General features: G+C 44.0%; 3 protein-coding genes across 4 annotated transcripts; 2 read left to right on the forward strand and 1 right to left on the reverse strand.

The window, feature by feature from the left end:
• Positions 1-489: 489 nt before the first annotated feature.
• Positions 490-1,622, forward strand: SNRPF (small nuclear ribonucleoprotein polypeptide F). The gene is made up of 4 exons (XM_015858625.2): positions 490-646; positions 731-856; positions 958-1,022; positions 1,497-1,622. The coding sequence occupies exons 1-4, from the start codon at positions 644-646 to the stop codon at positions 1,561-1,563; spliced, it is 261 nt and encodes an 86-aa protein (XP_015714111.1). The 5' UTR covers positions 490-643; the 3' UTR covers positions 1,564-1,622.
• Positions 1,623-1,738: 116 nt separating this feature from the next.
• AMDHD1 (amidohydrolase domain containing 1) lies at positions 1,739-8,696 on the forward strand. 2 transcript variants are annotated; one of them, XM_015858615.2, is made up of 9 exons: positions 1,739-2,110; positions 3,275-3,381; positions 3,536-3,600; positions 3,865-4,142; positions 5,270-5,495; positions 6,463-6,587; positions 7,483-7,576; positions 7,980-8,140; positions 8,404-8,696. In XM_015858615.2, the coding sequence occupies exons 1-9, from the start codon at positions 2,040-2,042 to the stop codon at positions 8,516-8,518; spliced, it is 1,242 nt and encodes a 413-aa protein (XP_015714101.1). In that variant the 5' UTR covers positions 1,739-2,039; the 3' UTR covers positions 8,519-8,696. The 2 variants fall into 2 exon arrangements, with proteins under 2 accessions (XP_015714101.1, XP_015714100.1); XM_015858614.2 differs by lacking the exon at positions 1,739-2,110 and adding an exon at positions 2,873-3,079.
• Positions 8,697-10,736: 2,040 nt separating this feature from the next.
• On the reverse strand, positions 10,737-22,598 carry HAL (histidine ammonia-lyase). The gene is made up of 20 exons (XM_015858602.2): positions 22,118-22,598; positions 21,606-21,666; positions 21,402-21,429; positions 21,032-21,106; positions 20,856-20,928; positions 20,704-20,770; positions 20,472-20,509; positions 20,268-20,393; positions 18,903-19,042; positions 17,714-17,761; positions 15,918-16,065; positions 15,744-15,839; positions 15,569-15,627; positions 14,700-14,780; positions 13,832-13,897; positions 13,580-13,745; positions 13,082-13,216; positions 12,598-12,706; positions 12,432-12,501; positions 10,737-11,573 (listed from the first exon to the last, which is right to left on the reverse strand). Exons 1-20 carry the CDS (start codon positions 22,362-22,364, stop codon positions 11,424-11,426), a joined length of 1,983 nt encoding a protein of 660 aa, XP_015714088.1. The 5' UTR covers positions 22,365-22,598; the 3' UTR covers positions 10,737-11,423.
• Between the last annotated feature and the right edge of the window lie 196 nt (positions 22,599-22,794).

The following is a 22,794-nucleotide window of genomic DNA, read 5'->3' on the forward strand; positions in this document are numbered from 1 at the left end:
CAGTGAGTTTTACTGTCAGAAAGAAAAAAAAAAGCTTTATTTTAACGTTATCTCTGTTCCCCAGCCAACACATGAGGACAAACACATCCATTATAAATTATCACAGAAACAAATACGAGTGCACTTCAGATAAACATTTATTAAGAAGAATCGTAATTGCTGCTCTTATCCTATCCATCCATAAAGGTAGGGATGTGAGGGGGGACATTCTGGATCTGCAGAAGACACGGTGTGAGGCAGCCGGGGGCTGAGGGAGAGGTGGACAGGGAAGGGGAGGAGAGGGATGGAGGGGCAAAGGCCTAACAGAGCAGAGCGGCGGCACAGTGCTGCGCTGCCACCCCCCGGCCACCACAGACGACACAACCAGAGGTGGTATACGACCATTGGCTGGAGCAATGAGGAGGGCGGCCATTCCAACTAATAAGATTGAGCCCACAACCCCTTTTCCCTTCGCGCTCCGTGGCTCCGTAGCCAATCGCGAAGGCGGCGCGGCGGGGTGAGAGGTTGGAGGTCGGCGCGGCGGCACGGAAGTGGAAGTGGAAGGTATCTCAGCGCTGCCTTCCATTCTGCCTCAGCCCGCGGCGCGCACGAGGCGATCCCGCCTGGCTCTGCGCTTCTCGGGCCGCCATCGCGCCCCATCGCCATGGTGAGGGCAGGGCAGGGCAGGGTGGGGGGAGGCTGTCGTTAGCGGTTGGGATGGCGGGCGGTGCTGACCATTGCTCTCCCCTAGAGCCTGCCGCTCAACCCGAAGCCCTTCCTCAACGGGCTGACGGGGAAACCGGTGATGGTGAAGCTGAAGTGGGGGATGGAGTACAAGGGATACCTCGTCTCCGTCGACGGCTACATGAACATGCAGGTGAGGGATGGAGGGAGGGACCCGGGCCTTGCTTGCTTGTGGGAGGGAAGCAGTAGTGAGGCTCCTGTTGGTGTAATGTTTGTGCTGATTTTCGTTCCAAGCTTGCAAACACAGAAGAGTACATCGATGGAGCACTGTCTGGACACCTGGGAGAAGTTTTGATAAGGTAATCGTGGTGCCTGAGCTGGGGAACGGGGTCTTGTGGGGACTTCTGTGTCTTGTGTTACTGCTTTGTTGAAGCTGGTGGATCTAGGGGATGTGCTTGTGTTTTAAGTTGAAAGAGGGAAGATTTAGGTTGGATGTTAGGGGAAAGTTCTTTACTAGAAGAGTGGTTAGGTCCTGGAACAGGCTGCCCAGTGAGGTTGTGGATGCCCCGTCCTTGGAGGTGTTCAAGACCAGGTTGGACGGGGCCCTGGGCAACCTGATCTAGTAAATGTGTATGTTTGGTGGCCCTGCCAGACAGGGGGGTTGGAACTACATGATCCTTGAGGTCCCTTCCAACCTGGGTAATTCTGTGATTCTGTGTGATTCTGTGTATTGGAGCACTAAATGCTGCTGTAACTCCCATGTGAAGTGAACATTGTATTTGCGAGGGAAATTAAGACATTTCAACTAAGGGAGCTCTTGATTCTATTTACAGGTGCAATAATGTTTTGTACATCAGAGGTGTGGAAGAAGAGGAAGAAGATGGAGAAATGAGAGAATGATGATTTGTATATCTGGAAATAAAGGGTTTTTTTTCTTTTTTTTTTTTTCTTTTCCACAACGTTGTCATCAGGTGTTTATTTTGTTCTTGTATTTGACTATGGGGGGAGTTCACCCAGAGGCTATAAAGAGTCATGAATTTCAGTGGCATTCATAGAGCTAAAACAGCCTGTGGAATGGGAATGCCTGATCTCAATCTGCAGTATTATGGAAAGAACACACAAAACACTAACAACAGGCCACTCTTTGTTATCAGGCATCCAGATAACTGAAGTTTTGGCAGGAACATAATTGCTTTCTCAAATGTTAAGAGCAACCATTGACATTAACCGAAGCTGTTCTGTACCTATCAGCATTTCCTAAAGGTAACCATTGCTTTGCTGATGCTGCTAGTCAGAGCCTCCCCTTGTGAAGGATCTACTTGCATCTCTAGGCTGGAGAGAGGTTCTACAAGCCAAAACACAAATGGCTGTACCTCATGGATTTGTGTGTGACTTTGCGCTGTCTCATCAGTGACCATTTGTCTTACATCTATTCTCAAATACACAGGTATACTTTCAGTGCTACAGATGGATTAAATACAGCAAAAAGGCAGTGACCCAGCTGTGGAGTTAAAACTCCCCAGCACAGTAGGTGTAAACAGAACCTGCTCCCATATCAGCGTGGCTCACTGAGCTGTGGGTAGGGCACTGCAACTGTGCCTCATCTTAATGCTTCATCAGCAGGTGGTGCCATCATCATGAAAACACCTGTGTGATAGTGTTAGCTTTTCAGTGTAACTGGGAAGCTCCAGTATATGCTGGGCAGGACTGACCTGCTGTGCTGAGCTCCACCACAGTGTGCTGTGCGACATGCTTGACACATTGGCTCACACTGTTGCCGCTCTTTGATTTCTGTTTTCATTCATACTGTGATACTGGTGGGGAAGGCCAAAATAAGCAGCAGGAACTCCTGGGAGCAGCACAGCATCACCTTCCAACTCTTGTTCGCTTTTTGTGTGCCTGGTGAAGGAGAATGCTCTGAATGAAGATGCACATTGCTCGGTGGTGCGGCATTTGAGCCAACGTACCCATCATACCCCATAACCAACCTTTTGATCAAGGGGTTGGGCCCCTTGTGTGTCCCAGAAAAGGAACTCCTGCCTGGATGCTTGGAGCACCGCGAGGCATTATGTTCCCATGGGGCTGGGATGTGGCCAGGCTGAGCACACCCCCAAACACACCCATTCAGAAACACTCCATTCTGTTGTCGGGAGAGCGTTTTGCTGCCCACCTCTAGGGCAACCCTGGCAGGGCAGGAGGGGTCACGCTCCGCCCCGGGGGACTTTGAGCTGAGCAGCAGCTGCCTTCATCTCCGGACACTGTCTGTGCCATTGAGAGCCATGGCGGGGGAGTACCGGCTGCTGCTGGCCAATGCCCGGCAGCTGGTGCTGGTGTGCGGCCACGGCGAGCAGTACTTGCTGCGGGAGGGCATGGCGAGGCTGGACGTGCTGCATGATGCCAGCCTGGTAGTGGGGCTGTGAGTAGGGCTGGGAGGAGGCAGCGTGTCCCTGGGTCGGTGCCGGGCCTTAAGTGTGGGCTTGGAGGTGCACCGGTGCGGTTCTCCATATCTTGCCCTGGGCTGGGAGAGCTGGTGCCTCAGGAGCTCTGCCAGCAACTCAAAGCTTAAATCCATATCACGCTCAGGCTTTTGTGTGCTGCCTCCTGTTTGCAGAGATGGTTCTATAAAAGCCGTGGGCCCGGCAGATGCAATCCACTGCCGCTTTGCAGGAGCAACGTTTGAAAATGAAATTGACTGCACTGGGAAGTGTGTATTGCCAGGTGGGTGTGTTTTGCCTTAGTGGTATCATACAGAAGGGCTGCAGGCCTGGGGGCTTTGTAGGGAGCTTCTGCTGTGTTTAACTTGTTTGTGTGCTCCCACAGCTCTGTCATACAGTGAAATAATGGGAGTGTATATGTGCTGTGTTTCCTTTAGGCCTGGTGGATGCACATACACATCCCGTGTGGGCTGGTGATAGGGTGCATGAGTTTGCAATGAAGGTAATGGCATGCAATCCCTCCCCCTTACCCCCCTTTTTATTTATCTTTAATGCATAACCCTTCCTTCTTTCCGATGACACCTGCATTTGGTAGAAAATGATCTAATTTCTGTCACATAATCCAACAAAGGGGGGAGGAGTGATGTCTGAAGACTGTCAGCTATGAGGGCACCACTTTCCAGAATCCCTGGGATAGAAAACTCACATTTCATGGCTAATTTTATGTGTGTGGTGGGTGTTTTTGTTCCCCCTTTTTTTCCCCAAGCTGGCAGGTGCTTCCTATATGGAAATCCACCAGGCAGGAGGAGGAATACATTTCACCGTGGAACACACCCGGAAGGCCACAGAAGAAGAGCTGTTCACTACTTTCAAACACCGACTTGAACGTATGCGCAGAGCAGGATCTACTTTGGTTGAGTGCAAGAGTGGATATGGTTTGAACTTAGAAACAGAACTCAAAATGCTCCGAGTGATTGAACGCGCCAGGCAGTCCATGGATATTGGCATTTCTTCAACTTACTGTGGAGCTCATTCTGTGCCAAAGTAATATAACTTGTTTTTTCTTGCCATTTTTGTCACCACTATGCATTGAAATTTGGCTGTTATTTTGAGAAAAATAACTTCTGACCAACCCTCCTAAAATATAACAAGGTGTATTCAAAGCTATACATCTGTGTTACCCACTTTGGGTCTTCTTAAATCCCATTCTCTTCATTCACATGCTCATATCCAGAATATCTTGGATTTTTGGTGACCCACTGAACTTAGATTCTGCCTCAGGCATTTATTCTGGCCAGGAGGAATTTTGCAGCTCTTCCCTTATCTGAGACCTGAATGTTCAGAGCACAGGCCCTCTGCTGGCTCATGAGTGTCTGCGTGACATGTGGAGTCTTAAGCCTTAAGAGGAGCCTGCCTCCAGCACTAGTCATTCTTTTTTACCTCGTGGATATCTGAGCAAATGATGAGAATTGCTGTGTTTATCTGTTCATGATTTCTGTATGCTATGTGGTAATTCGATCTAATTTTCAGCTTCTAGAAGGAACACTGGTGCATGATTCAAATTGATCTCGTTTTTGCATCAGGGATTGATGCAATGAGATGAGCTACAGATGTCCCTACAAACCAAATAATCCTGTGAGGCTATGATGCAGTGCAGCAGTAATAAACAGTGCTTACTGAAGTATGCACTAAACCTTGTAGGTTACTTCAGTCTGAGCCATCCCAGAGAAAAATATGGCTGCTCAGCTCATAGCAGTTTTTGTTCCTCCCCACCAGCATGCATGGATAAAAAGATAGTTTTTTATGCTACACATGCCCTTTGAGCTTTGATACTTGCATAAAACTATTGCATGAATATCATTCAAAGCATTGAAATAATCAGTTACATATTTTGAATAGTTGTATGTTAGGAAACAAGATAAATGGATCAGACTGTATGAATAGGAAAGCCAAAGAGCTGGTTTGTAAATGTCCCATGTCTTGGTTAGCATCCAAAAAAACCAGCCTTACAAAAATGAATTGTAATGTTATCTTAATGTTTTTTAAATGGGAAGTAAGTCATGTTTGATGCATTTTCTGAATCATTTATTAGTTTATTATACATGGTTTGAATGTTTGCCAAGCTTCAAAGTTGTTATTCTTATGGTTCTGTAACGTTTTCTTTCCATTAGAGGGAAAACTGCTACTGAAGCCACAGATGACATTATTAATAACCATCTCCCTAAACTGAAAGAACTCCAACAAAGCGGTGAAATACACGTTAACAATATAGATGTGTTCTGTGAGAAGGGAGTCTTTGATCTGGATTCTACCAGGAGAATTCTTCAAGCTGGAAAAGATGCAGGGTTACAGATTAACTTCCATGGTGATGAGCTGCATCCAATGAAATCTGCAGAGGTACTACTGTCTTAACATACAATGAAGCTACTTTTTTGGTTTTGCCTTGCTTTTCTGAGACTTGAACCTGTGGATGAATTGCATTTTTCACTGCCAGGGGTTGTTTTTGTCCTAAGGCTTTGTAAAGTCGATCATTCGTAGATAGTAGGAAAGTACAGCCATTGTGCAATTTTGGAGCTGAGGACATGGAGAGAAACGTTGACCTCTGTGACTAACATACACTGCCTAATCAAACATTGACTTTGCTCATCTTTCACGTGTGATATGGCTGGGGAACCCAGTGGGTATATGTGAACCCAAGGATGACAAAAGCACGGTTTATATGCAACTTGGAAAATGCTTTTTCTTTCAGTGTGTGTCTAGCTGTAGCAAGATGTGCAGTAAGCACACTCAGAGCTCTGCTTTAGTCAATGTAGACTCAGGACTATTTTGTTAAAGACAGTCTGTCTGATTCAAAGTTTTGCCATCATTTAAAGAACTCTTCTTTCCTGTGGGGAAGTTATTCTTGTATTTAAAAAAAAAAAAAAAAAAAGATTTTAAAAGATTTTATTGTTATTATTTTCATTATAAAAAGTCTTTTAGCTGCTTCACTACTGAAAGAAGCAGGCATGTTTTTTGTTCAGCGACCAGTGTCTGTCTTGTCCCCCTATTTCTTCTCCTTGCTTTGTGGGCAGGAGTTGGTGATAATTTTATTCATGGCAGTCCCATAGTTTGCAAATTCATCTGTTAGAAATGCCGTTGAAGGTGCACTTCCAGTCTGTACTTACTTAATACCTTGCCATGATTAGCTTTCCATACAGCAAGTTAGAAAGTATCCTGCCTGTATTTCATTGGTACTTTCAGGCATTCTTTATGATCTTTCTGTTAGTAAATTTTACATTAATAATGAATTGTCTGTTCCAGTCACTTGATGACAACATTGTTTCACTGAATTAACTCCAGTGAGTAACACTGACTGTTCTCTCAGCTCGGAGCTGAATTAGGAGCCCAGGCTATCAGCCACCTAGAAGAAGTTAGTGATGAAGGTATCGCAGCAATGGCAAAAGCTAAGTGTGCAGCTGTCCTTTTGCCAACCACTGCCTACATGCTAAGGTAAGGCCACCTGATGGAAGGAACCTAAATAAAACACCCCATGTTTCTGGTTCTAGCCTCTGGTAGTGCCAAGTGTAAGCTTGTCTCTGTCCGTGCATGAGCAGAATGGATCAGTGAAGACCATCACAAAGAGCTGAACAAGTCTCTTCATTTCTTACTTCTGGTACACATCCTTCAAAATGAGGCAACACTGGTTGGTGGTTGCTCAGTGGTTGAGGTACTTTCTAGCTGCCAAGTGACTGGGGCATCACATTCTTAATGTAAGTGAATGGTTGGAGGTCAGATCGATGAAGCAGAATCCCTGTGCTACCTAGAAGTTACACCACCCCAGTGAGATACTTACATAGACATCAGTGGGAGAATGGGCTTTGATGAAGCAGCTCACCATAGCAATTGTTTGCATTAACATTGCTAAGTGACAGAAATCCAACATATACTAATTAAATTCACAGCCTCAATCTCCTGTTCTGAATTACCAACAGAACTGGGATGAGACAGACTATTGTGTTGGTTATGCCACTGCTTATGTTTGCAAGCCTGTCTTTGAAGCTATACAGACCAGAACATTCCTTTTTTGAGACATGGAGATTTTCATCATGTAAATCCTGCAGTGGCTGAGGCCTGGATAAATAGCAGCATTTTAGTAGCCTGCAGCCTGGTGCTTGATCGTGGCTGTTGTCACGTGCTGTTACTGCAGAAACAGTGGATCTCAGTTTCCATTTATGCTACTCATTGGATGATTGGTAGCCAAGAGCAGAATTTGGCCTTTCATCTCCAAATGGATTGATGTAACTGAATACATCAATTTAGCCAAACCGAGTGATGACTTTTGCTTTTGTAATTCCTCATGTGATAGCTAAGTGAATGGTACTGACAAGCGTCTTTTTCCCACTAGGCTGAAGCAACCTCAAGCCAGAAAAATGTTGGATGAAGGAGTTATTGTTGCTCTTGGCAGTGACTTTAATCCTAATGCATACTGTTTTTCAATGGTAAGCGATCCCTAATACTTAGAAGAACATGAAATGACAAAATTTTCTGCTAGCACAGCTTGTGTGTAGATCTTACATGCCTAAAACATTCTTTGTATCCACAAAGAGAGCTGCACACCCAGCGTAGACATTTGATCCTGCCCGCTTATGTGGGGTGGTACTATTCACCAGAAGTTCTTGACATTTGAAGGGGTTTGATTTTTCAAATGCACCGAGAGGCTTAAAAAACAAGCTTGCAAATTCCTGATTTCACATTACTCATTTTGGAAATGGCAAGATTTACATTGCGCAAGACGACTCCTTTTGTTGCTTGAGGTGGGAGGAAAGTGCTTTGGGATTTGAGAATTAAACAGCTTTATTTGTATATTGGAAACTCCCATTTTCTGCTTAATTTTCCCATTAGCCTATGGTGATGCATCTGGCCTGTGTAAACATGAAGATGTCAATGAATGAAGCCCTAGCAGCTGCCACCATTAATGCAGCTTATGCTCTGGGAAAATCAGACACGCATGGTTCCATAGAGATTGGCAAGCAAGGGGATCTTGTTATTATAAATTCACCAAGGTATGTTCTTCTGTTGTTGTTTGTAATGTGATTTAACACGAGGGACTTCGGTTTTCTCCATATCATGAAGAGTGGAGATCTTAATGTATTTCTTGTACATTATTTCATTGTATTCATGCATGATCAACATGTAAACATGGAATTCTGTCATCAACATGGTGTAGTGCTTTCCCATGGTTAAAGCAAACATAAAGCAAATACCAGGTGTGTGACCTGCTTTTGTGCAAGTAGGGATATTCTTAAACATCTTGTTGTCTTTTTAGGTGGGAGCACTTGATATACCAGTTTGGGGGACACCAAACATTGATCGACTATGTTATAATTAAAGGAAAAGTTGTCTATAAAAATGAGAGCTGTGGGATAACGAGCAGTTACTGAAAGAAGACAATCACGTGCATGGATTATTTCAAAGCCACAGACAAATCAGCTTTGTATTTACTAGTAAATTGTTTCACTGCTCATCTTACCACCCCTTTTATTCAAATGCACTTTATCAAGTAAAAAAAAAAAAAAAAATTAAAAAATTAAACAAATCAATTCTATCTGTTTGAATTAAGACAGTTTCCTGAATGCTTCAATCTGTAAAACTTGAAATAAATAAATAAAACCACAAAACCAATGATTTATGAATGAAGAAAGAAGTTTGGGTCCAGGTAAGATTAACACAGAAGAGTGATGTTGTGTAACCTATGCCTAGGGCTGGGGTCTCAGGCATGCATGTTTGGAATGGCCTTGGCAGTACTAGGAGGATGCAGGACCCTTTCATAGCTCCCAGGTCTGCTGAGTCTTGAACTCAGAAGACACCAGGAACCACAGACCTGGTAGGAAGCACAGTGTCTTACTTTTCTGAGAAGTCAGGTCAACCCAGAGGGGTTTCTTCAGACTTGAAAATCAGTGCGGTCCAACAAGGTATCTCTTATCGGCTGAGCTGCAACATCCTGCCATGTTTAGATCTCATAGCAGGTATTAGAAACAGGAGGGGGAAATGCAAAGTGGTACAGCACTGAGTGGATTGCTGAAAGTTTGAGTGCACTGTAGGACAGGCACTGAAATAAGATAAGATGCACTAAACCTTAGAGATTACTCCTACATGCATTGAGGTTATGGTACCATCCTCTGGGGATGTGATATGTAGAAAGAAGATAACACAGCTTTGAATTCAAGCTGTTACAGTGTTCTAAGCAGAGAATCTTGGATAGAGAGGGTCTCCGTGCACATTGGCTGAGGCTTTTCTTCAACTTTTCAAATGGAAGGTGGCTATAGAAACAAAAACACTTACCTTTCTCAAGAAAAAAATCATTAAACAATACTTGATAAGCATGAAGAGCTTTGCATCAAAAATGTGCTGTCAACAATAGCATCTGACCTTGACTGTAGACAGAGCTATTAGTAAACCAGACTCTGAATGAAGGACTATAGTCTTATTCTGGTAGGAGCTTTATCATGCCCTTCTAATCTCCTTGAGCCATGGGCTCATCTGTTAACATACAAAATGTAAGCCATGTGTCTCTGTTCATGTTTGGTTTTCCTTACATTCACGCTGCTCAGGTGCTGTTTCCCACATCTGAGGTTATAGCAGCAGCCAGCAGAGAACTGTCTAGGGTAGCTGGTTTTGCTGTTGGAGAAACTGCATTATTTAGCCATACCTTGAGTCTGAAGGCAAATGTTATAACAACCAGATTGTTATACAACAACCAGGCTTGTGTATTGTAGGGGGGTCATCATCACAGCTGGTTTCAATTAACAGATGGCTGGCTGTAAGATGGGAGAGTTTCAGCAGGAGGTTGAGATAAGCTTGTTGCAGAGTCTGTAGCTGGAAGAATGGAGACAGATTTGGCACATGGGGGAAGAGACAGAGATCAGAGGAAGGACCTCACACACCATAGGGTTGTCCTAATTCCCAGGTCTGTCATTGCTGAGCTGTAGGCCCATCACCACACTTGTGTTTGTAACTCAGAGTGACAGGCCAAAAGTCACCTGGCTCTTTGTAGGGCAAGGGCAGGACCAGGCACAACTTGTGCATAATCCTGGCCAGGTTTAAAGTGTCCCTGCTGGCTTGCCAGTGGGTGTGTGTCCCATCCTCAAGACATACTTCCCACTGCAGGCCCCAAAGACACATATGGGTGACCCCATACCAGTAATCTGGCTGCCCCTTGTAGCATAGCTGATTGCCTGGAGGGTTTCCAGCCCACACTGGATCCCCCATGGCTGGGATCATCAGGCCGGTATTGCTGAGGTCACTGTTTTTTAACTGGCCCTTAAATGTCGTCACTGTGCTATGATGGGAAGCCTTAGTCCTGACTCTTCCCTTGCAAAACACACAAAGCCTGTGCCAGAGGTCGATGCTGTAACACGGAGCATATTACAACACAAGTGTCAAAGTGGAACAGGGCCGTGATCAGGCAGCTGGATGCCCATTAAGTAGTGAAAATGCAGGTCTCCAGTGCTGGTTCACATCCACTGCTCCCACAACTCCTCCTCCTGCTCTCCCAGAAACCATCAGCACCCTTTGCAGTCAATTTGCCACCTGGGCTGCTTATTTCTAAGCTAAACCTTTGCTTTTAACAGCTTTTATCATGATGGAAAAACGCATTGCTGTAGCCATATGTGGAACCTCTGCATTTATTGCAGGTGTGAGCCCATGGGTCTTGTAAAGCTGTGTTAAACGTAGTCCATTGTCAGAATGCAGTGCTTTTGTTTTGGAGCAGTAATCACCACAGTGTGTTCTTATGCACAGAGCTCTTTTGATTTGTGAAGAACCTGTCTCCAAAATACTTCTGTTATACAAGAATCTGTTGGCTTCACATAAGATGTGCACGGTGCTGGAGGTACAAAGGGGAGAAGGGTTAAGTGCTGAGATAGTTTTGCTCATGGCAGAATGAAGAGTACTGCAGCAGTTTCCCAAAGGAAAAAGAAAAAACAGAAGAAAAATGTGAGAATAACAAGTCTCAGCTGTTCAGTGTCGTTGGCAGAGATACAGAGAATGCAAGCAAAGAGCTGACAAAAATACAGAAGGCACTGAGTAAGACACCCACTGATTTCAGCAGGAGGCTGAATGTTTTGTGTTTGAAAGCTCAGGGTGTTTAATATAATCCACACTATCGTGACCAAGCTCTCTTTCTCATGAGAAGGAACTAGGGAGCCATTTCTTTACTACTGCTATGTGCCCCCATGTGAGACAGACAGTTCCTTTGGGCCACCTGAAGAAACCACACTGAGTTTTGGTGAAACAGCCACACTCAGGGCAGGTCCTGGGTCTGCTCTGTGCCTGAGAGGGCAATTGTTACAGTTCATTCTGATGCCTGTGGTTGTGGCCATCGTGTGTTTTCCTTCCCAGCGATCCCAATGAGAAGGCTGTTGGTGAACCAGGTCTGGATTCAGGGATGTGTTCTCTCCTGTATTTTTCAATGTAAGGTTCAGCTACTTCCCACACCTGTAAAATCAGACAGTGAAACAGGGGAGTGAGAAGCAAAACAAAAAACAACAACAAAAATTCATGCTTGGTCAGGCATCAGCACACAACTGCAGGAAACCCTGTGGGAAAGTTAGAGGGATGTAGGTGAGAATTACAGACCTGCATGCATTGATGGTAGGTGATCAGTAGAAACAGCAGAGTAGCCAGACTGAGGGGTGGGGAAGAGCATGTGGACGGAGTTGAGGGGGGATAGAGGAAGATACAGCTCTGGGGGGACAAGGTGAAAGGATGTGAGATGAAGAAGTCAAATCATGCCTTGCAGCCATGTTAATGCTTGGCCTGTAACAGCTGGGAGAAGATCACTGCTATTTGTTACCACGTCACTGGGTCATGAGAGGGTCAAGGAAACAAATGGCATCTGACATGGCCAAAGGGAAAGGGAAAGGGAAGGGGGGGAGGTGGGGGGGGCTGCTGTTCAAGGCAGAAAAGGAGAGGAAAATGTTCTACAGTTTCATTTGTCTCTTCTTTAATAGCAGCAAGACTAATGCAGATCAAACGTTTTACAGAGGACAGACTGGGATCTTACTCCATTTGGTTACTCTCCAGAATTGTTTTGTTACATTTTACAAACAAATAAGAGAGATTCTACAGTCCCACAGCTGTGCAAACACTTGGTTAGCACCTTTGGCTGCTGTCCCCTCACTCCTGTCTCCTTACTGTGCCCAGGAGCCTCCCGGCTGGGGAGCACATGCAGCCCCTCCAAATGGGGGTCAGCACCAAGAGAGAGCCTCTGCTCCCTGGTACAGGAGCACCGCCTCTGGCTCCAGCAGTGAGTGTAGTGATGGCCACACCGACCTGCCAGAAGCCAGCACTCACCTTCTGCTCCACCAGCAGCCTGTGAACAGCTTCAATGTCCGGGGCCATGAAGCGGTCCTTTATCCAAGGCCTGCAATGAGTTGGCCAAACATTAACCACTGGCATCACGAGCAGCAGGCTCTGAAGCAATGGGTGACCCCCACCTGAGGCATTTATCAGATCTTACCTCACCACCGAGCGCACGAGGTCGTAGACTTTCTCCAATGGGGTGGTCGTCCTCAGGGGGCGTAGGAATTCAATGCCCTGGCAGGCGGCGAGCAGCTCTATGGCCAGCACTAGAAAGCACAACAGTGAGAGAGATATTCAGCAGGCACAGCTCAGTGTGAGGCTTCCTTCACCAATCTCCCTGTGGTGTTCGTTGTAGCTGGTGTGATCTGCACAGCCCAGAGCGCTCACACATATGTGCAAATGAGTTCAGTGCTGGTGTACTGCGTTCTTCCACTAACAGCTGTATCTAAGCTCATCCTCTGCCAAATGAATGAATGAAAGAATAAAGAAGCAAGAGAGTGAGCTGTTGTTTCAAGCAAGAGAGCAAAGGTTTGCTGAGCAGCCTGTAGTTAGCAGCCAGTAGTATCTGAATAGAATGGCACTAATATCTTAATCTGGTTACGTGCATCAAGTCTGCCTGGCAATCAGCATTTCGATGTTACCTTGTTCCACATGCTCAATGACTCTCAGTGCTTTTCTCGCAGACCATCCTCCCATGGACACGTGGTCCTCCGTGGCAGCGCTGGTGGACAGAGAATCCACAGAGGAGGGGTGGCACAAGACTTTGTTCTCTGACACTGCAAAAACCCCACAAGGGAATGAATGTAGGGCAGAACAGAAAATGATACCAGAAGCAATGGCCAGCCTGGAAAAAAGGGGCCCATCCACTACCACAGGCTGCAGGAGAGTCCAGCTTTGCTTCTCTTTGGAGAATGCTTCAATGTTATAGCTGAGTACTTTGCAAGGAGAACCTTGGAAACTGCCATTGTCTTTGAAAAAGTCACCAATGCCAGTGTCTGGGTGTAGCTCACTGACTAGTTTTCTGCAGGCATTTATCTACTCATTGATCCAATGCCCTCTGCTCCTGTTGTTTGCAATTACAACTGCCTCATTATAAACTGATCTTTGATTTGCCCTGTTGATACTGCTTAAGCACTCACCCAGGGCAGCCGCTGTGCAGTGTGCAATCATGAAGCCGGAGTTCAGACCTCCTTCGGTGACTAAAAATGCCGGTAGTTCGCTGAGCGAGGGGTTGCAGAGCCTCTCAATTCTTCTCTCACTAATTGCAGCGAGTTCGTGCACACCGATGGCCAAGTAGTCCAAAGCCTATAAAAGATCTCCCCGTTCAATCAGATGGCAGGAAAATTAAACAGAAGAAAAGATGTCTTTATTTTCTCCATATGTTTAATTACCTTTGCGGGGTATTCACCATGAAAATTTCCTCCAGAAATGGTCTCTGCTCTTTCAGCAAACACCATCTTGAAGGAGTTAAGGCACAAACGTCAACGAAGAGAGCTTATATGACAGATATATCTTCCTTATCTGAATGAATATTTGCACTAGTAGGCTTTTATTTGCAGATATATTCTATTGCATCTACAAAGTCACTTTTCAGAAAATGAAAGCCCAGTCTCAGTTGTCTGAGCTCATAGACACAGTTCTGACGTGTTTTTTCAAATGGACTGGATGAAGTGTTCATTTAGGGAGTGGAATTACTAGGGTTATATAGAAACATGTGTTTGGATCCTAGCACAGCTTCTTGGTGAATTCTCTCTGAGGCAGGTAGAGTATTAGGTAACAAGCAGCACTGCTTGGCAGCTCACAGTGGGATGTCAGAGCATCTTTATAGTGCTGAGAAGAAGCTAGACTTGCTGAACGACAAGGAGGCTTATTGATCACACACATTTTGTCTGCCTATCTCAGTGACAGACAAATCTTGCCCTGGAATGCAGCTTTCACTAGTGCTGCACCACCAGATGTCTCATATGACAAGTCACCATCCATCTAAGTCCATTTGATTGCTAAGCCCCACCATTCTATGTATTCAACATAAGCATGTAGAGTATTGTCTTGTACATCTTTAATCTGCACTAAACTGAAATCACAAGTGGCTTCCTTGCCTCAACACACACTTGCATGCACTGTTGGCAACTAGTGGTAGCTACTGACTGAAGTCTATAGGACTTTCCTTTTTGCCTCATATGCAATTACTTAGGAAAAAAAATGATTAAAAAAAGGACAGACAAAAGTTTGCAAAGAAATAAAATCATATAAAGATACAGGGTTGTCCGTGGCACTATTGATTTCAGTTGTCATGATGTCCTTCACAAAAGCAATTGTATCATTCACTACTCCATGGACCTGGAAGAAAAGACATTAGCATCTGTGCTGAGTGTATGCATTCAGTTCACCTTCGTGGTGCTGACCCAGTTGCAGGCACTCTCTTTCCCATTGTCACAGTCTTTACATCCACATTTGAAGATGATCTTGGATTTGCTCTTAAAATCAGAAGCAATACTGCTTTGGGACACTACCCACCCTAGGCACCTGAAAGAGCTGGTTTTCTATTATGATGGCAGTAGTGCTAAATAAGTCATTCTTTAGTTGTTTGTGTTTGTAAGAACACAAGAAGATAAGGTACTTCATCAGTGGCATAAGTGTTATTAGGGGAATGTTATTTAAAAATCCCCCCACATAAAATGAGAACTCTTATTAATTAGCCAACTTTTGGTAATTCCATTGAATTAATAGTTTTAAAACTCAGGGCAGTGAGTTCATCCAGTATGTTTGAGATTCTACAAATACACAAACATTTTGTCACTCTGTGTCCTCCCAGAAACACCTTTCCTCAATTCAAGGTCTTAACATCAGTGTAAAAGAAATACCCTACAACATCTACAAATGGGGAAACCAGCACCTTCCCCTGCTTCCAGTACTGGGCCTTTTTCAGATCCTAACACAGATGTATGCAGGGGATCAGCAAATTACACATCACTATTAATAGGAACTTTGAAGTGAGGGAGAAGGAAAGTGAGATCTCTTCCTCCAATGAAGTCAGACGAAATGCACAGGTGACCATGTTTCGGAGGTGGGAACTCTGATATCATTTTTTTCTACTGATAGGAGAGGAAACAGAAGTCAATTCTTACCTGAGGGCAGCAGCGCATTGTGTATGCGTCCTGAACTCGGTCACAAAATCGGTGGCTCTCTAGGAAGAACAAAGGGACAAAACCCAAATACTCCTCACACAAAAGCAACTGTGCTACAGCTGTAAGACCAGCCTGCCCTGTGCAAGCTGGCACGGTGAAGGCTGACATTATTTACCTGCTATTTCTGATGGATGATGGTCAGAATCCAGAAGGGACCTGAATCGAAATGCCACTTCAGCCTGCCCTCGGTGTGGACGCACAGCATGGATGTCTAGCAAAACAAATGAGGTTGTTTGGCTCTGTCTCTCTCCAGTGTCTGCCAGCAAATAAAGAAAAGCCCAGTACCCACCAGTATCAAAGGCCTTAGTTGTACCCTTCAGGACTTCAAGTGTAAGGGCAGCGACTATATCTGCTTGCCTCGCAATGGCACTAGCTCTTTCAACTGCTTCACATCCCAGCGAGGTGATCATTTGTGTCCCGTTGATGAGAGCCAGACCCTTCAAAGAGAGAACAGATGTTAACTGAGTCCACATGCTGCGCTCATTCCCCATCTCTGTGACAATTCTCTTTCTCACATAAGTTATTTAAAGACCCTTGCTGAGCTCCCTGGATTTTCCTGAAGAAAATCCTAATAAGCACAGCTTGACCAAGTGTCTTTGCTACATAAACTGTCAATGTTCACGACCCAGCTAAGTCATTAGAGACACCTTTGGAATTCCAGCAGTTCCAAGAAAGAGGTTTAGTTCATCTTCCCTCAAACTTAAAATGAAAAGTCTTTTCCAAGTGCTTTGGAAATGGAATTTAATTTATTTTTTTTAATTTCTTAAGTCATTAAACCAAAGAATTGGTTTTGTGGCTTGTGCAAAACGGTCATAAGAAGGAAATGGAGAGTTGAAACAGAATTAAAAGTTTTAACTGCTTCGAAAGATTTGTTGAGTGTAATTAAAGCTAAGTACAGCTTTGTTCTACACAAACATGAGTTTTCTGCTTGCCTGTAGGAAATACTGGATTTGGCTTTTGAGGCCCAATACCAGAGGATTCCACAACCCTCAAATCTGCAGTGTTCCCGTGTAAACTTGTTACTTGAAGTGAGGTTAATCTCACTTGATTTTAACCACCTAGAAGTCAGCTGTCTGGCTCAGGTCTGTCACATGAACTCCAGCTTTGGTTAAAGGGCAGAGAGGTGCCTTCAGAGAGCTTCTTAGTTGTTCTGGGATGAGATGAAGTGTTTTTGCAAGGTGGCTGTCACATCACATTTGGGACTGACATTTCAAGTCAAGCAGGGTGATGCAACGAGAGGTAAATTCCATTTGTGATAGATAGTACTTTATCAAGTACGGCTTAATGCACCCATGTTACCATTAGTGGCTGCACATTAAGCACCATAAGGTATATTTTAAAAGTGAAATTGATGCATTTTTTCTAAAGCCATCCACAGCGAAAGCCTTCAGATTTCTGTGACCCACTAATAGGAGCCATCTTCTCTAAGGATGCAATACAAACCTATGTGTAAGTTCATAGTTGTAACAAATCACAAAGCCTAGGCTGCAAAATGAGTACAGATGTGAATACAAGACCTCTAGGTTTTGACAGCAAAATGAACTACTGGTTGGCAATCAGAAGGATGGATCAGCACTGGTGCTGCAAGGAATACATCTACTATTACTATTTGCATTACTGTGGATTCCATCAAAAAGAATTCTCTTCTCATTGATGCCACCTTCCACTGACCTGCAGACACATGGGATTGCTACTGCATTAACTGCCACTGATGGTCAGGAGCATTGGAAATACAGATCCATTACAGTTACTGCTGGCAAAAGGGCTGGATTCCATCACTGGCATTGAAATGGGGGCAGGAGGCAGGATGAGACTTATCTGTCTGCTGGCCTAAAGCCTTACAGTCAGAGCTTCTGTTTAGCTCTGGTTGTACTGAATCCCACACAGATGGGAGCTGCAATGGAAATGCTACCATAAGCCCTGCTGGTGAATGAAGTCTCTGGCATCCCTCCCCATGGCTGACTTCAAATACCTTTCTGAAGCTTGATCTAAAATGACTGTTGGCTCATGTCAGGCTTCAATTGCAAGTATAAAGCAACAATTGACTAAACTTGTTTTTCATCAGCTGACATTACCCTTTATTACCTCTTTTGGTTTCAAGGTAATTGGTTTCAGACCGTGGGCTTCGAGGACCTGTGAAGGAGTTCAACAAAAAGAGGTTTATACATCTATGTATTTCAGTAACTCAATACCCCAAACTTTAAAATCTTAACCGTTTCTGTACATTAATACAAAGTAAAAGAAAAATCCCCAAGTGAAGGAAGAAAAAATCTTTATATTACAAACAATTTAAACAAATTTTTCTTCCGGGCTAAATAAGGGACAGCATTTTGGAGTTTCTAAACTATCATTAAAAGAAGGCAGTAGGAACACTGAACACGAGATACTGCCACAGCCCATTAACATCTACCATGTATTACCTGGTGGGAAGGAGTAATAGTAGAGAAGGCTGGAAAAACCTTGTGATGATAGCTCTGTCTGACACAGGTCCATAAAAGAATGAGCCAAGGTCCCTCTAACATCAGGAAATGGGAGGTCCAAGACATGCTGGCCTCTTTCCTCTCTATCTCCCCTCCCCATGTAGTTCTCACTACTTCTCCATCTTACTGTGATGGATGATAGTTATCAATCTACAAATAAAGCTGGTATTCAAACATTTATGGATTAGACTGGTATGTTTGAAAGAACAAAGTACCATGAAAAACCCTGGAGAACCCAGTCTTGGAGATGTTAAACACCAGATCAATCTGCTGATGTATTGTGACAGGATAACAATTAATTCATTAAAAAAGAATTCCATTATAAGGCATCTTGCTGTAAAGGAGGGTGCTGCAAAGTTTCCCAGTGACTCTTGTTAATCTTTCTAAAATTGAATGTCCAAATCTGTGTTTCTGCTTAAAGCCATCGTAAATGCACTAGAAATGTTACTGATAAATTCCTGTTTTCAATTAATCTCCAGTTACTACTTGCAGTTCTGAATTGACCTTGGGTTCGTTGGAACAGTGCTGATGTTTATGGAGTCAAAGATGTACTAATAGCTCTTTCACAGCTGGTATCACACTGCCCACCTCTAAATGGTGTCACTGCAGTATTTCACATTGTGATAACATAGCATGATATTATTTTTGGACATGCTGAGCATCCATTTCTGCTACAGGGACATGAGCCAATTGTACCATTATTATGGATCCCTCAAGGTAGAGGATGAGCTGCTAAACACAACCTAGACCCAATACAAACTAGTACATGAAATCCAAATGCTCTTAATTCTTACATATTTAGCATCAGCCCAGCCACTCTTTGGGGACCACATCTTTCCCTCTCCTGTCAATCCCAACGCAAGGTGAGAGAGGGGGGCCAAGTCTCCACTGGCTCCAACTGTTCCCTTCTCAGGGATATAAGGCAGGCAGGAAGCTAGAAATAAAACAAATAACAGCTAATGTTAGAACTTCCCCTTGATGTACTCCTTGGAAAACAGTGAAGCCAGTAAGAAGGTGGTCAGTTATGCTCTATAATTAATGGCTAAGGTCAGTGGCAGAGATAGGACTACTCTTCTTGCAGAGAGGTTTTGTGCCTGCTCCCAGACTAGCTGCAGTTTGTAAAGAAATTGGTTCCCTTCTGAATTCAGCTCTGTAAGGAGTGAGAAGACCATGGGTAGTGGTGACTGCATCTTTAAGCACAAGGTACAACCAAAACGTCACTCTTCTCAGATCCCCCTCACAGGCTTACCACCAGTCAAAGCTCAAAGTTCATTCCTCATTCCACTAAACATTGAGTAACTCTTAGAAACCATCTCCAAAGCTTTTTTCCCTGCCTCATCACAATGAATATGAGGATTTAATGATCTTGGAGGTCTTTTCCACCCGTTGTGTTTCCAGGATTCAGGGCATGGTTTAGTGGGCATGGTGGTGCTCACAGTTGGACCTGATGATCTTAGAGGTCTTTTCAAACCTTAATGACTCTATGATTCTGTGAAATGAGGAAACCCAGGAAATCAAGGGAAAAGGAGGGAAGAAGCCATCCAATTTCTTTTCTTTTAAAGTGCTAAGCAGCACAAAGCCTTGTATTCTTCAGGCCTCATGTTTATAAACATGGCTCTGTTGTCACAGATGTGTCACAGTGTTAGAGCAATCTTCCATTCTACAGGCTTTGCTAAAAAGAAGGGAAATTAAACTCATACAGTGCAGAGTCCTCTCAAGAAGAGCCCCCATTTATCCCAATGACAAGTCCTGCAGAGATGCTCTTTGGTCACAACTGCCATATTAGAATGCCTCACCAGGCACTAAAGCTGAGTGTGAACCAGGATCTACATTATTCAGGTTCAGCTCCTGCTTCTGCCAGAACCTTTCTGCTTAGTCTTGAGCTGCTCAGGTGAGTCATTAACCTTTCCTGACATTCCTGCTCACACCCAAGTTCTTCAGTAAAGCTTGTACCCATGAGCTTGTAGGGGAGTGAGTCCTGGTTTCTCACAACTGCCAAGACAAGAGAACAAAAGAACAGCACCCACAGCTTGACTCACTGAACCCATTCTTTAAAGAAATAGCTAAAAACAAACAAAGCATACAAGAACATGAAAACAGTAAATGTAAACATAACAACAACAACAACAAATGTGAGCTTTCTGTAAGTATCTTTTTACCATTAAATGCTTCAATAACTTGCTGGAGGGTTTCTAGGGATATCCCACTGTAGCCCTTTGCGAGGACATTGATCCTCAGTGCCAGCAGCATGCGGGACCTCTCTGGGGTTAAAGGTTTCCCCACACCTGAAACAGCAACGGGCTCAGTTACCATCCTGCTACCAACTGCACAGAAAGAGAAAGCACTGAGCTTTCTCCCCTTACCTGCAGAGTGTGAGCGAACCAAGTTCATTTGAAGCTCCCTGCAGAAAGTAAAAGAGTTACGTAAGAAACTCTTTCAAAGATGATTTTTGTTTTGCACAAAACAGATACAGTGAAGCAGCCCTCTCTCCTCTAGCCACAGGAGAATAAGCATGTGGTCAGCAACATGCTTCTCTGCAGTCTCTTCTTTTTTTCCCCAAAGGAAAGGAGAGAGAAAGCCGCATAGGTAACTTACATCAGTTTGCTGTTTGGAATGACAGTTCTGGCAAACTTCCCAAAGCCTGTGGTGATTCCATAGACAACTGCAAGAGCCAGACATTTCTGGTTAGGGAGAGAAAGTCATCAAAGTGACTGACAGAAACAGTGAACAGAGATAAAAGTATTCACCTGTCTGCTCCTTTACAATCCTTTCAATCACTTCTCGTGACTGCTTGACTTTAGCTTCAGCTTCAGGGGTGAGCTAGAACATGTGCATTTTAACATTAATTTATGTATCCTCACGTAGTTCTAAATGTAGAAAGATCAACATGTAATTTTTAGCCATGTTTGTTCAGAATCTTTACCTTTATCTTGTAGAGCCCTTTTCCTAAGTTGACCAAGTCCCGTGTTGTTAAGCTGTTGCCATCTAAAGAGATATACTACACCGAGAAACCACCTTTTAGTTTGGGATACATAACACACATCACATTGCTCAACAATCAGAGTTACAAAACAAAACAAACAGGCAGAGTTCAGCAGTGATGGGAAGCTCGTGCATACTCTCATCCGTAAGACAAGAACATCATAACAAAAACACACTAAGGAAATTGTAATGCATGTTTCTGGGCCCAGCAGAACTGACAGCCACCAGCACCATGAATAGTGCAGTGGCTGAACTCTCAACAAGCTCTGATAAATACAGATCACTACTGGGCAATCATTGGCTATTCCTACCTGTTCTGGTTCTCGATATTTGCTATATCTGAAAGTTTTGTAAAGGAAAACAAAGGGTGAAAGGGATGTCACATGCAGTAGTGTCTGTTTGATTAGAGCTGGCAAAATGTTTTAAGAATGAAAGAACACTTCAGGAACATGGAAATATAGCAAACTGTCTATCTGGAAATATAAAATGTTCAAAGAAGATTCCGAAAAGGATACAAATGAACTCCTTCTGGCTGAGATGGTATGAAGTCTGGAGACATGATATCTCCTTCTATAACTGGAAGAGATACGCAAAGTGAATAGGAACAGGATCTAACCGTATTCTATGTATAGATGAATATGTTATTAAATACAGTACATAACATTAGGTAATCTAATTTGCAGTTGTCAGCACCAAACACATTTGTACGCCTCCAGGAAAATAATTAGCATTCATGCAGTTTATTTTATGTACTCTAAAGGTGAAAACAGGACAGTCCAATGCTCGGACACATGCTCCATATCCTTATCATCCACAGCATATGACATCTCACACAGATGATTGTACACAACAACACGTAACTCCTAAACCTTAAATAGTTCTTACTAACAAAGGTTGCATTTGGTTGTTTTTCCATGCAAATCTTTGACACTGTCTCGGATACAACACTAGATGAACTAAAACACAGCTGCTGACTCAGGCTCCAGCTCAATCATTCTGTCACACATCGCCTTAAGGTTTTGCTTACCAACTTCAACAAACTCATTGTCCTCCAGGGCATCCTCCACTGCATCGTCAAGATCCAGCAAGCCGAGACCCTTGCACCTCCGAACGAAAAACTTTACCTCTTCCACTGAGGTAAATCCACCGTTATCAGGTTTGTTCTTCACATACCGCCTCACAGCCTCCTTTCCCAGCCATCCGACTGTATTTGTGCTGTGTGGGCATGGCACTGCCAGCCATTCTCCTCGGACATGCACCGTGTATCTTGGCATGTTTCCTCCCCAGATTGTTTTTTGCCTGAGAGCAGCCACAGGGTGAAGCAGCCTTACATTCACACACGGCAGCCTGGAGAGTGGTGTCTGGCTGGATTGCAGTGTCCTGATCAGATAAAGGCAAAAATCCTCCCCCAGAGATCCCCACCTTTGTAAATAAGTGAGATCGATGCATTCGGTTAACTTTATCCAATCAAAGCAAATGGAGGGAGCACACCCTTTTATGGGAAAGGGAAAAGAAAGCTACTGCCACAGGAGTTTTTTAGGCCAAGATCAGGAATATAAAAGCAAAAATGTAGGAGCTGGAGTTTATGATGTATCAAGAATAAATAAATCAGAGTGAGAGGAAGCGCAATTGTTCTGAAAACTGGAGGGTTTTATGAGAGTTAACAGGCCGTCACATGGCATTAGGTTGCATGAATGAAAACCT

This window comes from Coturnix japonica, chromosome 1, assembly GCF_001577835.2.
Source record: "Coturnix japonica isolate 7356 chromosome 1, Coturnix japonica 2.1, whole genome shotgun sequence".
Lineage (NCBI taxonomy): Eukaryota > Metazoa > Chordata > Aves > Galliformes > Phasianidae > Coturnix > Coturnix japonica.